This window comes from Lissotriton helveticus, chromosome 6 (assembly GCF_964261635.1).
Source record: "Lissotriton helveticus chromosome 6, aLisHel1.1, whole genome shotgun sequence".
Taxonomy (NCBI): Eukaryota; Metazoa; Chordata; class Amphibia; order Caudata; family Salamandridae; genus Lissotriton; species Lissotriton helveticus.
In genome coordinates this window covers 830,071,251-830,085,687 of record NC_136067.1, presented here as the reverse complement: position 1 = coordinate 830,085,687, position 14,437 = coordinate 830,071,251, and the positions used below count along the sequence as shown (strand labels likewise).

Below are 14,437 nucleotides of genomic sequence, written 5' to 3'. Positions count from 1 at the left end.
TATTCTGAATGGCATATAAGAATCGGGGAAGAGACATCATTTTAAACAAGGCCGCCCTCCCCAGGGGGGAAAGAGGCAATCTACACCATGCCGCTACATCCGATCGAAGTCTAGCAAGCGGAGGCAATAGATTCCGCTCAAATCGGACCTTGGGGTCCATAGAAATATAGATCCCCAAGTACTTGAAACCAATGCTGGAAACAGGTATAGGGCAAAAGCGGGGCAGAGAAGGCTGACCACCCGCAAGTGGGTAAATACAGGATTTAGTCCTGTTGATAACCAAACCCGAATTCTTCCCGAAAGAGCTCAGGACATCAAACAGGACACCCAACGACTTACGGGGAGAAGTAAGGTATAATAGTATATCATCGGCATAAAGTGACACCCGATCTTCGAAGGTAGGCGACCACCGTATTCCCTTGAGCGAGGGCTCCCAGCGGAGCCACGCGGCAAGGGGTTCAAGAGCAAGCGCAAAAAGGAGGGGCGACAAAGGGCAGCTCTGTCTCGTGCCACGTCGGAGAACAAAAGGATCCGAGGCCCGTCCATTAACCACTACCTGTGCGAGCGGTTGTTCATATAAAAGTTTAACCCATCCGATAAACTTAGGACCAAAGCCAAATTTAGCGAGGGCAGCCCACAAATAAGGCCATTCCACCGTGTCGAAGGCCATCGAGGCGTCAAGGGAAACCAAAATGGCTGGTTCAGCAAGAGACTCCGCCCTCGCCAAGACACCATGGAGACGTCGAAGATTGAGTGCAGTATTACGGTGGGGGATAAACCCAGACTGATCAGGGTGCACCAGATCGCCAATCACCGTGATCACGCGGCTTGCCAAAATTTTTGCAAGAACCTTAGGCTCAACATTCAAAAGCGAGATCGGCCGATAAGACGAACAGTGTTCCCGGGGCTTTCCGTCCTTATGGATGACCACAATGGACGCCAGTCTCTGATCTCGGGGAAGAAGCCCGAGATCACGTGACGCCAAAAACGTCCGACGAAGGTACGGCGCCATTTTGTCAGGACACAACCTATACAGCTCGACTGGCAAACCGTTCGGGCCCGAAGCCTTACCACTGCGAAGTGCACGGATAGCGAGCGCTACTTCATCGGTAGAAAAATCCGCCTCCATAAGCTCCCTATCCGAATCCGACAGACTAGGCAGCGTGATATTGTGGAGCAACAGATGTGAGTCCTCCTCAGATCTGTCCGAGACCGGCGAGTACACCGTCCTAAAGTGCTGGGCAAAGACCTCAACTATCTCGACCGGGTCCACCACCCGCACACCATCCATACGCTCAATAACAGGCACCACACGATTCACTCTGTCCCGTTTATCAAGCCAAGCTAGCAATTTCCCTGCCTTATCACCCACATCATACATACGTCCCTGTTGTGCACAATGCATCGCCTTAGCCGCATCGGTCACCAGAGCCCTATATTCAAACTGTTTAAGCGCCAAGGAGTGCAGACTACCAGGCGTAATTACAGATTCCATCCGTTCCTCCAACTCAGAAATATCGTTTTCAAGTCGCACCACTTCTGCATTTTTGCGCCCCCTTTCGCTGGCAATCAAAGAGAGAGTCTGGCCCCGAATCACAGTTTTACACGCCTCCCAGAGGGTCACAGGAGAGGATACAGACCCTTCATTCTCGGCGAAGAAATAATCTATACACTTAACCACTTCCTTACTAATGGTGGGGTTACGAAGATGCCAAGGATTAATAGGAGCGACACGACCCCCGGACTCCAGCCGCACATCAATAGTGAGCCACAGTGGGGAGTGATCTGAAATCCCCCTAGCCAAATGCCTAATTTCTCTCACGGAGACCATCTGCGCCGCTGGTATAAGAAAGTAATCAAGTCTCGAGAGACTACCATGGGCCCCCGAATGAAAGGTGTACTGGAGCTGTCCAGGGTGAAGTTGTCTCCAACAATCCGCTAATCCCAGCGTATCAATGAAACTGCCCAACCATAGTTGCGACGCGGGGAGGGTCCTACGAGGGCTTCGATCCTCCTCTCCACTAACAACCGAATTAAAATCTCCACCCACCACCAGTAAGCCATCGGGGAGCCCCAGGACCACCCCCCCCCCAAATCGGAAAACGTGGTAGACTGTAAACCAGGGAGGACATACACAGACAAAATGGAGATCGTCTTCCCCTCCCATCGACCCACGATAGCAGCATACCGTCCCCTATCATCCAGCACCTCGTCATCTACTTCTAGGGGGAAGGAGTTCCTAACCAAGATACCCGCTCCCCTCGACCCAGTGGTAAATCCAGAGTGGGCCACCAAACGGTAGCCTCTTCTATTCAGCGCTCGGCATGTATTTCCTACCAGATGTGTTTCCTGTAGTAGAACAATATCAGGGGAATGCCGCTTTAAATACTGTAAAACAATCCCCCGTTTTAACCTATCTCCGAGTCCATTAACATTCCAGCTCCGCACCCTCAGCCCCCTACCCCCCATCCCAGACGAAACCCAACAGTCCCCCGCCACAAAGCAGGCACAAAGGATAAAATAGCGACCAGATCAGAGCCTCGAAACAAACAAACAAGAAAAGACCCCCCCACCGCCCTCCAATGAACCCTCAACACACAACCCCCCTCCCTGCACCCCTGCGGTAGACTAGAAAGCCACCCCAACTTGCAGTGTGCCTGTCGCCCCATTAAACTAACCTACAAGAAGAGAGAGAGAAAACGTCCCTTGAGGAGGAAGAGTCCCGAATCCCCCCACCCCTGGGTATCTACAACGTATAAAACATCACTATCACAGAGCCACTGCAAAGCGTCCAATAATGGCTCATCGGCACCGACTCACTACTCCTGCTCTTCCGGGCCGCCTTCGGCACCTCTCGAACTCTCCGGATCGGCGTGCTGTGTCGGCAAAGTGTCCAGCCAGTCACTGGCTACTCCAGGGCGATCAAAGAAAAAAGTACGTTCATTATGCACAATCCTCAGGCGAGCCGGAAATGGCATGGTGTACTTCAGTTCCATGTCCCTGAGGCGACGTTTCACCCCCGTAAAGGCCATACGTTGCTTCTGTACCTCTTGAGTGAAATCCGGAGAGAAACTGACCGATACGTTTTCAAACTGGACGGGACCATGAGTGCGGGAGGCCTGCAGGATAGCGTCTCGGTCACGGAAGTTAAAAATCCTGGCTATGATAGGCCTCGGGGCGGCCCCAAGCTTGGGCTTCCCACCTGGAATCCTATGAGCACGCTCCACCGCAAACAATTTACTAAGGCCCTTCGGAGTCAAATAGTTCTGGATAAGGTCCTCCACCAAGAGATCCGTTGGCACGTCCGTAGAAGTCTCCGGGACACCTATAATGCGAACGTTATTCCGTCTGGCTCGGCTCTCAAAATCATCCAGCCGACGGGCAAACGAGTCTCTGGCCAAGCGAAGATCGCGGACCTCGGTCTGAAGATCCGAAACATCCGTAATCAGGCTTGCTGTTTTAACGTCCAGGGATTTGACCCGTTCATTAGTTTTCCCCAGGTCCGTCCTGATAAGGTTGACCTCAATCGCAAACGTATCCAATTTGGTGGCAAGCGTTTCATATTGTTGACCCATAGAAGTCTGGACACTGGCAATGGCGCCCATGACGTCCGTCAGAGTCGGCTCCTCAGTCGCAGGAGAACCGTCGCCAGCTTCTCCGAGGGTCTTGCCCAGACCACCCGGGGATACCTTAGGGCGAGTGAAGCGTTCAATAGTCTGGGTCTGAGCGGCTCCCCCTCGATTCGGGCCTCTGGTGGTGCGTCTCTCAGCGTCCGACCTGCCCGCCATGATGATCAGTGACCACCAAAGGGTCCTCCGAAAACTGGTCAAAATGAAGCACACCACGGCAAGCGCAGCAAGTCGAGAGGTCGAGAAACGACAGCCAGAGTTGAGTCAGCGACTAAACCAGGGCAGCAGCATCCGTCAACAATGAGTCAGCACCCACGATGACCAAAATCGAAACCGAAAGTACACACAGGGGCAGCGGAGGCGTCACTCCAGCCGTTGTTGTTCAATTGCCACGTGGGCACCTCGGGAACTCAAGCCCCCGGATGGTCGTCACCGTAGGCCTCAAATTGCGGGGAGCAGCAAGTCCAGTTCCCGGCAGCCAAATCAAATTCCGAAAAATGCTTTTAATATCAGCAGGTAAAGTTTAAAGAGTTTGTGGGGAGCACTCCGTTATACACTATCTATTCAATCGGTGCGCAACTAATCAGGTATGTCACGCCTGTGACTCAAATGCTAGTTTAGGTGATAGAAAATCTCAACTAGTTGCGCACTGTTCACTGTGTGTTATCCAACACTCAAAATTATAATCAATATAAACACAAAAACAATGTGAAACTTCAGTTATTTTAATTCATAACCTGATGCTTCCATAATCATCATAATGTTATTACAAGGTGCAATTATAATTCAATTGAACACGTTATCTTGTGATTCTCAATTCTATACATGAAACATTTTTTGTTCTCATATTATCACGACGCAAAACATATAACACTTGATTTTCATGTCATGCCCAATGCATTTCGGCACAAAGGTGTGCCTTCATCAGGGGCTAATCTGTAATAAAAGTAGAAACAATGGAACAAGTGAGTGTGTTGTATCAATTGCATGTCATGGGGGTATGTATATACAAATAGAGTGTCAGCATACCTCTAGTGGAAGTAAGTCTCTCGAGTAAACTGTAAGAATAAAGTGACAAACCAAGTGAAAGCCAGCGGTAAATATGGGTGAATCAAGTGAAAACCAACGACAAATATAAAAAAATGGAGCTGTGGTCCATCTAAAAAGGTAAATAAGCGACCGCTTACCTAGATATGTCTGAAATTTAATGCCCTGTAAATACAAGTAACAACCAGAACGTTTGTTCATGTACATTCACATAATGCTGGTAAGATTGGTTACTCAGTGATGAAAAAACGTAAGGTCCTACCTGATCTGCGTAGACTATTCCAATCTAAAAAATATGATATGGTTTTAAATACTTGAAGAAACTCCAAATTACCGAAATCAATCCACCAAATCCAAAGTCACGTACCTTATAAGTGCTATTTTCTAACCTAAAACACAAAAACGAGTAATTTTTTAAAAAACGAGTGATTTCTGAACTGTACCTATCCTAAACCATTAAGGCTAGTGTAACCATAAATCACGCTCAAAAACGAGATGCCCATTTACCTGCATGAAGCGTCGCCAATACTTTAAACAGTAAATCACAGCCTCGTACTCCTGTTTACTTCAAGTAATCTTGAAACAAAACGTCTCACGCCATTACTAGGATATACCTTGTTAGTAACGTGTTTCCGTCATCAACACTAAGGGCGGACTAGGCAGCTAAGTATTCCAATCGTAAAGAGAACCTGGATCGCCATTTTGGAGAGGGGTTGAATGATTTCGCCATGAGATCCCCGCTAGAAAACCGCAGTATAATGTATAATGTTGTAAACATTGTCAAGATGTCACTTATTACTAACGCTGTACTCAATATTGTCCCGCAACGCTCCTGCGATATACCATGTTGGAAACTTATTTCCGTCATCGACACTAAAAACGGACTATATCGCAGGAGCGTTGCGGGACAATATTGAGTACAGCGTTAGTAATAAGTGACATCTTGACAATGTTTACAACATTATACATTATACTGCGGTTTTCTAGCGGGGATCTCATGGCGAAATCATTCAACCCCTCTCCAAAATGGCGATCCAGGTTCTCTTTACGATTGGAATACTTAGCTGCCTAGTCCGCCCTTAGTGTTGATGACGGAAACACGTTACTAACAAGGTATATCCTAGTAATGGCGTGAGACGTTTTGTTTCAAGATTACTTGAAGTAAACAGGAGTACGAGGCTGTGATTTACTGTTTAAAGTATTGGCGACGCTTCATGCAGGTAAATGGGCATCTCGTTTTTGAGCGTGATTTATGGTTACACTAGCCTTAATGGTTTAGGATAGGTACAGTTCAGAAATCACTTGTTTTTTTAAAAATTACTCGTTTTTGTGTTTTAGGTTAGAAAATAGCACTTATAAGGTACGTGACTTTGGATTTGGTGGATTGATTTCGGTAATTTGGAGTTTCTTCAAGTATTTAAAACCATATCATATTTTTTAGATTGGAATAGTCTACGCAGATCAGGTAGGACCTTACGTTTTTTCATCACTGAGTAACCAATATTACCAGCATTATGTGAATGTACATAAACAAACGTTCTGGTTGTTACTTGTATTTACAGGGCATTAAATTTCAGACATATCTAGGTAAGCGGTCGCTTATTTACCTTTTTAGATGGACCACAGCTCCATTTTTTTATATTTGTCGTTGGTTTTCACTTGATTCATCCATATTTACCGCTGGCTTTCACTTGGTTTGTCACTTTATTCTTACAGTTTACTCGAGAGACTTACTTCCACTAGAGGTATGCTGACACTCTATTTGTATATACATACCCCCATGACATGCAATTGATACAACACACTCACTTGTTCCATTGTTTCTACTTTTATTACAGATTAGCCCCTGATGAAGGCACACCTTTGTGCCGAAATGCATTGGGCATGACATGAAAATCAAGTGTTATATGTTTTGCGTCGTGATAATATGAGAACAAAAAATGTTTCATGTATAGAATTGAGAATCACAAGATAACGTGTTCAATTGAATTATAATTGCACCTTGTAATAACATTATGATGATTATGGAAGCATCAGGTTATGAATTAAAATAACTGAAGTTTCACATTGTTTTTGTGTTTATATTGATTATAATTTTGAGTGTTGGATAACACACAGTGAACAGTGCGCAACTAGTTGAGATTTAATATCAGCAGGGCATCAGCAAGAAATACCCGTCGACCAATTCAGGATTAATGTCAGGATAGACGAGGGTGGCGGAAGGGGTCTCGGGAGCCCTCTGCTCACGCGTCCATCTTGGATCCGCGCGTAGCTCCTCCCTGGAGGACATTCTTGACATGAGGGAGGACATCCATGGCAAAATTCAGACTCTGAAGTACTGGAAGTAATACTTGACTTAAGGGAACACCTTTGGCAAAAAGCTGGTGGTAGAATACTCAAGGTAATTCTTTGCCTCAGCGAGGACAGCCATGGCATATTGGGGCTGAGGGGTAGGCTTTGGAAAGCAAACCATTATAAAAAGCTGGTTTTGAAAAACTGGAGGTCATTTCTGACATATGGGCCCATCCATAATCTGAGCAATATTAATGGTAAAATTCTGGAGCTGGAATATTGTATGTAATCCTTGGTATAAGGGGGTACCCATAACAAAATGCTGGCATTGGCAAAGTTAATTCTTAACATGTGGGTAACTCTCAAGGCAAATATTGAAAAAAATCGGATGAACTTCTAGCAAGTATTACTTCCACCACTTTCAAAGATCACCAGCTGACACTGTAAAGAAAAATGTATGTTTTTGTTTTCCTTGGATCTCCCCTTGAAGAAAGAAGGCAGACTTGGAAGGGTAAAGAACAGGGAACTATATGAGCAAGGGTTAATGAGAACTATAAAAATTATAAGTACAATTAGCACATTCTATCATCTGTCTGGTCTTTAGGCGCTCACAATAGATGTAAATTAGTATCCACCTCAATTGTATTCATTTTATTAACCCTGGAATGAAAGGTGTCCTTCTTTCCACCAAGACTAAATGTAAGTATCTCATCCATACATCATTATTGATTTCCATTTGGCTAATGCAACACACTTGCAAACACAAAGTGAACTTTGCCAACTCTTATGTTTGCCCACAGGCGTACCAGTTTGACCACCACTAGAAGTTGTAAAATAGTGACGGAAGGCTAATGAAGCAAGACCTGGATCCGAGTGGAAGCCATCTTTGTGCTACTGTGATAAAAATGTGCTTGCCTCACCAGTACAAAGTAGCCCTACAACAAAAGTTCCCACTAAACTCACACTATTTTATCATGCCATCCCCACCACAGTATAGTCATTTTCAGGTATTCGAACCACTCTACATTTAATAAAACGAATTGCACATTTCATACTATATAAAATATATATTTCCATGAATGTGGATTGTACTAGAAGATGTGATGCAATTATCTGTTCTGCGGTAATGCTTTATGTCTTTCTTTAAACCCTTCTAATGAGAGGACACTTAATACACACTTTATACAGATGATGAATTAAAATGAGTCATTTATTCCATGCGCGTGCTCTCGCTTTGTTTCACAACATGGGACGATCTGAATGAATTTGATCTTCAAATGAATAAAATGTGGAACAACTGCTTTCCATTTATATTAGCAGGTAATGTCTATGAAAGAACTGATGCAATTAATGTGCTTGATTGAATGATAAGGCATTCAAAATTAAAAGAAAGCTTTAATTGTGTGGTTTCACAGGGAGATCTCTTTGCATATAGCTTTTTTTGTGATATTTAATTAGTTTTTCAGAGACAGTTTCCAGGATTGAAGTTTGATTTCATTATGTCAGTTGTTATAAAGAATAGTCTTTGTGAAACTCCTCGAAAGCTGAAAATAAGATGGGGAACAAACGAAAGGCGGCCAGCAACTGTCTTCTCGTTTGATATACTGAGATTCACTTTTTAATCACATTTTATAAGAAGTTTACAGAAAAATCGTAATTGGTGAAGAGAGACCAAATAGAAAAAACTCAGTAATGTCACTAACATAATCAATTCATTCATCTGCGTCTCTCTCCTTCATAACTGAAAAATCAAAGTGGGAGAGCCATTGATATTTTATGCAAAAAAAATCTGCATTTCACATGATCGCTTATACTGATGGGGGGAAGCTTCGTATACAGTCCAGAGGAAGTCAGGCTTCCTTCCAAAACCAACAAAGGGTCGTAATACGGACTCGTGGCATTTTGTAGCAGAGTAGTCATTCCTTAAAGTAGTCCGGGGGATCCCATTGCAGAAATAATAATAATAATAATCCACATTTGTAAAGCGCGAACAATCACCCGTAAGGGTCTCTAGGCGCTGGGGGCAGTCAGGAACATTAAGCAAGCTATTGCCCAGAGTCACATGGTGCTGGGCTAATCTGCTGCTGGTGCTGGGGATCGAACCGTGATCCCCAGATTCCGGAGTCAGTCGCCCTGGCCGCGGCGCCACACCTCTTCCCAAAACCGCTCAGGCACACATACAAAGCCTTGCAAAACATTGGGCCTACTTAAAACAACAACAACAACCGTATAAACCTTCACAAACCTATCAGACACATCACCTTGGCTGGTCTTGCACACATTCACTGAGACGCAGAACCAAATCTGGCATTGTTGCCTTCCTACCTCGCGCATAAAGCCTGGTAAGAACTGCCCCACCATATCAGAGCTACCTCCTCAGTTCTTGTATTCTGCAAGAAACTGATTGTCTCTTCACCCAGTAGCCCATGTAGTTCCTGCCTTCAGTGCCAGGAGGGTAGAGGGAATGCGGGAGGGGGAGCGGGGTGGGGGCGTTAATATTAATATTAAAATAAAGAACTTACCTTAAGCTGCTAGCCGCCTCCCACGTCACGACTCCTGTGCTCTTCCTGGTCCCAGCAGCAACTGGGACAGACTGCCTGTGCAATCCCTGCACTGCCCTCATGCTGTGAGAGCAGCACAGGGATTGGCCTGGGCGGGCTGAAAAGACTTTCTGCTCAGGACAGGGAGTCTGTGGGATTTCTCCAACCCGGCTGCTCAGTGCAGCCGGGGTGGAGAAATCTAAATGCGCATGTGTGTTTGGCCAGCCTGAGACAGCTGACCAAACATACATGAGCACTTAGAAGTGCATTTAGCACTCCTCCTCCCCCCACCCATGCCTCGCCCCGCCCCTCTATGTATGCGCTGGCTCAGAGTCGGCAAATGATAGAACATCGTTTTATTTTTCACTTGCTGGCTCTGAGCCAAACAGTGGGGCGACGCTCCTCCTCCACTGCGGAGGGGCCGCCGATGTATCCTCTATAAACTCTCACCTCAAATTGTCTTGAATTGTGACTACTGTTCCATAGTCTATCAGCACAATCCCCTGCTGTAGGCTGGGTGGCCAATTTTCCAGTGCCCTGCAATTTCCTGTTTTATTGGAAGTAACACGGGGGTGAGTAATATCCTATCATTGCTAGTCATGTTTTCTAAATCCAATGTCCTCAACCCCAAAAAAGTAATCTGAGGTTCCACAGGAGCAGCCTACCACCTTTTGAAATACTGATTTTCAATAAGTCTGGTGTGTAAAGAAGCCCAAGCAGGAACTTTATCCAAATTTTGACCGGATCCTTTCCAGCACATCTCATCGATAGTTGGGTACATCATTTACAATTTTCTCTGTGTCACGTACCAATGGTCATTATTGTACAGAATATCTCTATTTTGAGCAAATAGATTTTTCTAAATCTGTCCACACATGTGTGACGCCAATACTGATTTGTCCCCTGTGTGGCATTTGCCCATTTTCCATACACGGCCATTTCAAGATTGTCTGAGGCATGTCCAGTGCCGCACAAGTGTTGAAAACAAGCCATTTTTATGAAGATCTGCCTTTGAACATGTCGATAACCTTTGTGTTGTTAACCCCATTAAATTTGCAGTGATCCTTTCAACTGATTTGTGAGAAAATATCCAATTTTCGAACTGAACAAAGAGACAGTTTTGAACTGTGGAACAGCAGAAGAAAAGATCATACTCTGAATATAGTTCTATTTGGTGTATGGTGTTGAGATGGCCAGGTAACAGATAACCAAGAGTATGTATCAAACAATTTCACTGACTATGTGCAGTTTTCATGGCATTTGTATTTTCTTGGTTCCATTCTAGTTGTTCTTGATTTGGGACCAATACCGATAGTCGAAAAACAGTAATTTTGAGAAAGATGAATGTAGTATGGCGAGTGAAGTCCATTCTGATGTGTTTTTTGCATTTGACTGCAGATCTCCTTCCCTACTCTACCAGCTCGGTTTCCCTTCCCATGTGTCCACATCAAAACTCTGTATCATTACAGCTAGTAGAGTCGGCATCGGCTGAGTTTATGAGGAACAGTGGATCTGGCAGAACCCAGTCTTTACACTTTCCCTGCATTCAGTCCACCGACGTATCCGAGACAAGATATATGTAGCATCATCTGTAGGAATGGAAACTTAAACTGAAATGGAAACTCACAATCGAAATTAGATTGTATGTGGTGTGAGCATCACAGAAGCATCACAGAAGCAATGAGCTGGCACTGGTGTTCTCTAGGGATTGGGTGATTTGACAGGTGCCTTCAAAGTGGGTGTAAAAGAATAAATCCTGAGGTGAGCAGGGCTGTGGCCGTCCCGCTAAACCTTTGTCTGGTAAGGAGGTTCTTATGTTTTACTTAGTATACATGGTAACTGCTTATGAGGCATGGAAAGTATGGAAAGCATTAGCCAGGGGAACACAATATGGGCCCAGTTACGAGTCTGGTGGTTCAAGGAACGCCAGATTCACAGGGGCCCAGCCACCTCTGCACCAGCAGTCCAACAACCCCCCTCCCCCCATTACGAGTTGGCCGGTCGGACTACCATTCCACTGCCGGAGCCACCAGGGAACCGCTGTTCCCAGGCAGCGTCGCAGCGGTTCTGAGAGCCAAAATATGCTTGGTCGTGTCTTGAGGCACAACCAACCATATTACGACTTTCCTCACAGCAAGCGGAGTCATGGAGATTCTTCCTCCATGAAAAGGCTGGCGGTCAGGAAAGAAAGGGGCCCTCTCTTGCCCCTGTGCAGGTGGATGAATGCCCCGTGTATTTTTGCACCCTCAGCTCCTGCACAGCAAGAAATGCATGACATGGTGCATTTCTCCCTGTTCGGGAATGTGCACTGGGGGTCCTGCGGTGGTGCTGTTTCAGGATCACAATGAGCCTTTTGCACAGCCCTGCAGTGGGACCGCCACACCCTCCACCCACCAGACTACAAAAAACATGTAATCTGGAGGGCGGCAGTGTGGCGGTGGTGTGCTGCCCGTACCCGCACCCCCAAAACTCTTAATCAGGCCCCAGATGTGGATAACCATCCGAACTAAGCATATGTTTCATGGGGAGTGTTGGAAAAACCAGGGCTCATGCCTAAGCAGGAGAAAACTAAAAGACAGCACTGAAAAAAATACACAGCCCAGAATGTTCCTAATTCTCCTGTTCTATATTCCATGATGATGTCTAAATGCTCTCTTTCAATCTTTTCACTACCATGATGGCACACGTTTATTTCAGCCTGTGCATCCATGGAGTAAGCCACTGTGAGGTTATTAACAACCATTTTGCTCTCCTCTAGGTTGGTCAGCCTGCCAGAAAGGCTATCACCTAGAAAGTCAACAGCAGCATACATTCAGCACAGCTGTTTCTCAAAGTGATACATGGAAAAGTGAATGCATAAAAAGCCTTGTGGTTCTTTTACATTGTGCTATAGGGTTTTATATTACTTATATAATTGTAAATATTTGCATATCATAGCGAACATATTTCAGATTTTCTTACCTCTGATAAATTTGAGTTTTCATAATATATGCCTTGCACCAAATCACCTATTGCACTCGATACAAGCTCCACCACCTGCAATAAAAAGGAAAAGAAATTAAACCCATGCCCACAAAATTGTGTGTATGCACCATAATGCTCAATATTAAGAGGCGCAATTAACTGATCAGTGGTTTCCTGAAAGAACAGGTGGGAGGTGGCTGATTAAGTGTATATTGCCAAGACTAAACATATTAATGTGTGCATATATTAATAAACACATCTCTATCAAACTTTATTATCATTTATTTGGTTATGAGTTTCATATAGCACTGCATATCACCTCATAGCTACTTCACAGCTTGGTACCTCAAATTAAATCTAGGGTAGTAGGAGTCTGTCTGAATATGAGGCATGGTACCTATCAAGTATTTAAAGGCCTGTTTCAATAACTTTAGGCCGTATTTATAGTTTAGTGTAGAGGGTTCTCTATGTCCGTCAAATCAGTGGTCCGTCTGCCTCATTTAGAGTCAAGTTGATCTTCATATGTCGATGGAGGAGACTACTCCACGTCCACCACCAACATACGCCTCAGACAGCCTGCCAGTGTAAGGGCAGAATAAGGACAGTGGGAGGTTTGGCCATTTGTCTGTCCACCCTACTGAGAATGTCTGACAAATGGCCAGTTTTCACTGTCCTTCTTCGCCAGGAACAGTGACAAGTGTAAAATGACACCTCGCCATGGGAGAAAACTCCCATAGCAAGGGAGTCATTGTTATTTTAAGTTTCAAAAAGAAAATCCCGCTCAGAGATTTTCTTCTTAAAATAAAAAAGAAATTGAAAGTTTGCCGCATGGCACCATCTTTCTGACTGAGCTGTTAGTCTAACTTTCAGTGCATCTATCGAAACCACAGAGATGATAGTTCCTGTGAATGCAAGTGATGCCCACTGGCCTGGCGGGCATTTCAAAATCTGACAGGTGGGCACTCCCTTAGGGTATACTTTACTCCATTGCCCTGACATAGTAAATAATAGTCAGTCTAACTCTAAATCAGACCCTTAGTTTTTAGCATGCTTCTGAAGCACAGATGGTTTGATCCTGTCCTCAAATTGGGCTTGGGGAACTCAAAAGTTCTGAGCCTCGAACTCCTAGAGAGCTACCTTACGGAGCGAATAAACTGGAAAAGGGTGTTGGGAGAGGAGTTAAATAACCTTATAACTTCATTTGATCCTGCAAAACCAGATGCAGCCCTTTTTTCTTCGGTTCAGGTGCTCCAATACCACACTCTGCTTTAATCCTCCACGGACATCTTATTTCAGCTGATCCCCCAATTAGGCTGATAACCAAGAAAAAGATTCCATCTAATGGCTGGTATGTACTAGAGATAAAAGCTCTAAAGTTGTCGCTTCGTGTGAGTGAACGCCACTGGCTTCAGGACTACAAATCTAGTACCAAGGGTGAGCGGAGTAAACTGAGCCGTGATTACAAACATCCTATCCAGAAAGCTAATTCTGTTTTCTATTCTAACACGATGTAATTCAAATTCAGCTAACTCAGAAAAATCTATTTTTTCTATCATCAAAAGCCTCCATGAGCCATCTTCTCAGAACGAGGCTATAAATTCTTACCTAAAATACAATTTGATTACAGATGGTTTCATAAAGAAAATTGATGATATTCAGTCCTCTCTGGATCCCTCTCCCCAACTATACACAGATTTTCCTATACCTCTTTCTAATCATGCCACTCCATTTGCATTTTCCACTCTGAATGACAAGGAATTTAGCCTGTTGTTAGCTCAGCGTAAACCTTCTGGTTCTCCTCTGTACTATGGAGTACTTCATGCTAGACGCAAGCTGGATCGAGGCTAGGATCATTTCCTCCCTCTGTGAAGGCTGCGATCCAGATATTTAAAAAAAAGGGCATTTGAAATCCCCTATTAAATAAACCTTCTTTGAACCATGAGACCTGTCTAATTACAGACCCAT

The 14,437-nt window shown here is 44.7% G+C and overlaps 1 protein-coding gene across 1 annotated transcript in view; it reads right to left on the bottom strand.

Annotated features, from left to right (window-relative positions):
• The window catches only part of PDSS2 (decaprenyl diphosphate synthase subunit 2), a 799,955-nt gene that overhangs the window by 259,507 nt on the left and 526,011 nt on the right, over positions 1–14,437 (bottom strand). The window contains exon 4 of the mRNA XM_078648421.1: positions 12,470–12,544. Coding sequence (XP_078504547.1) covers positions 12,470–12,544 — 75 coding nt within the window. The remainder of the gene's footprint in view (positions 1–12,469; positions 12,545–14,437) is intronic.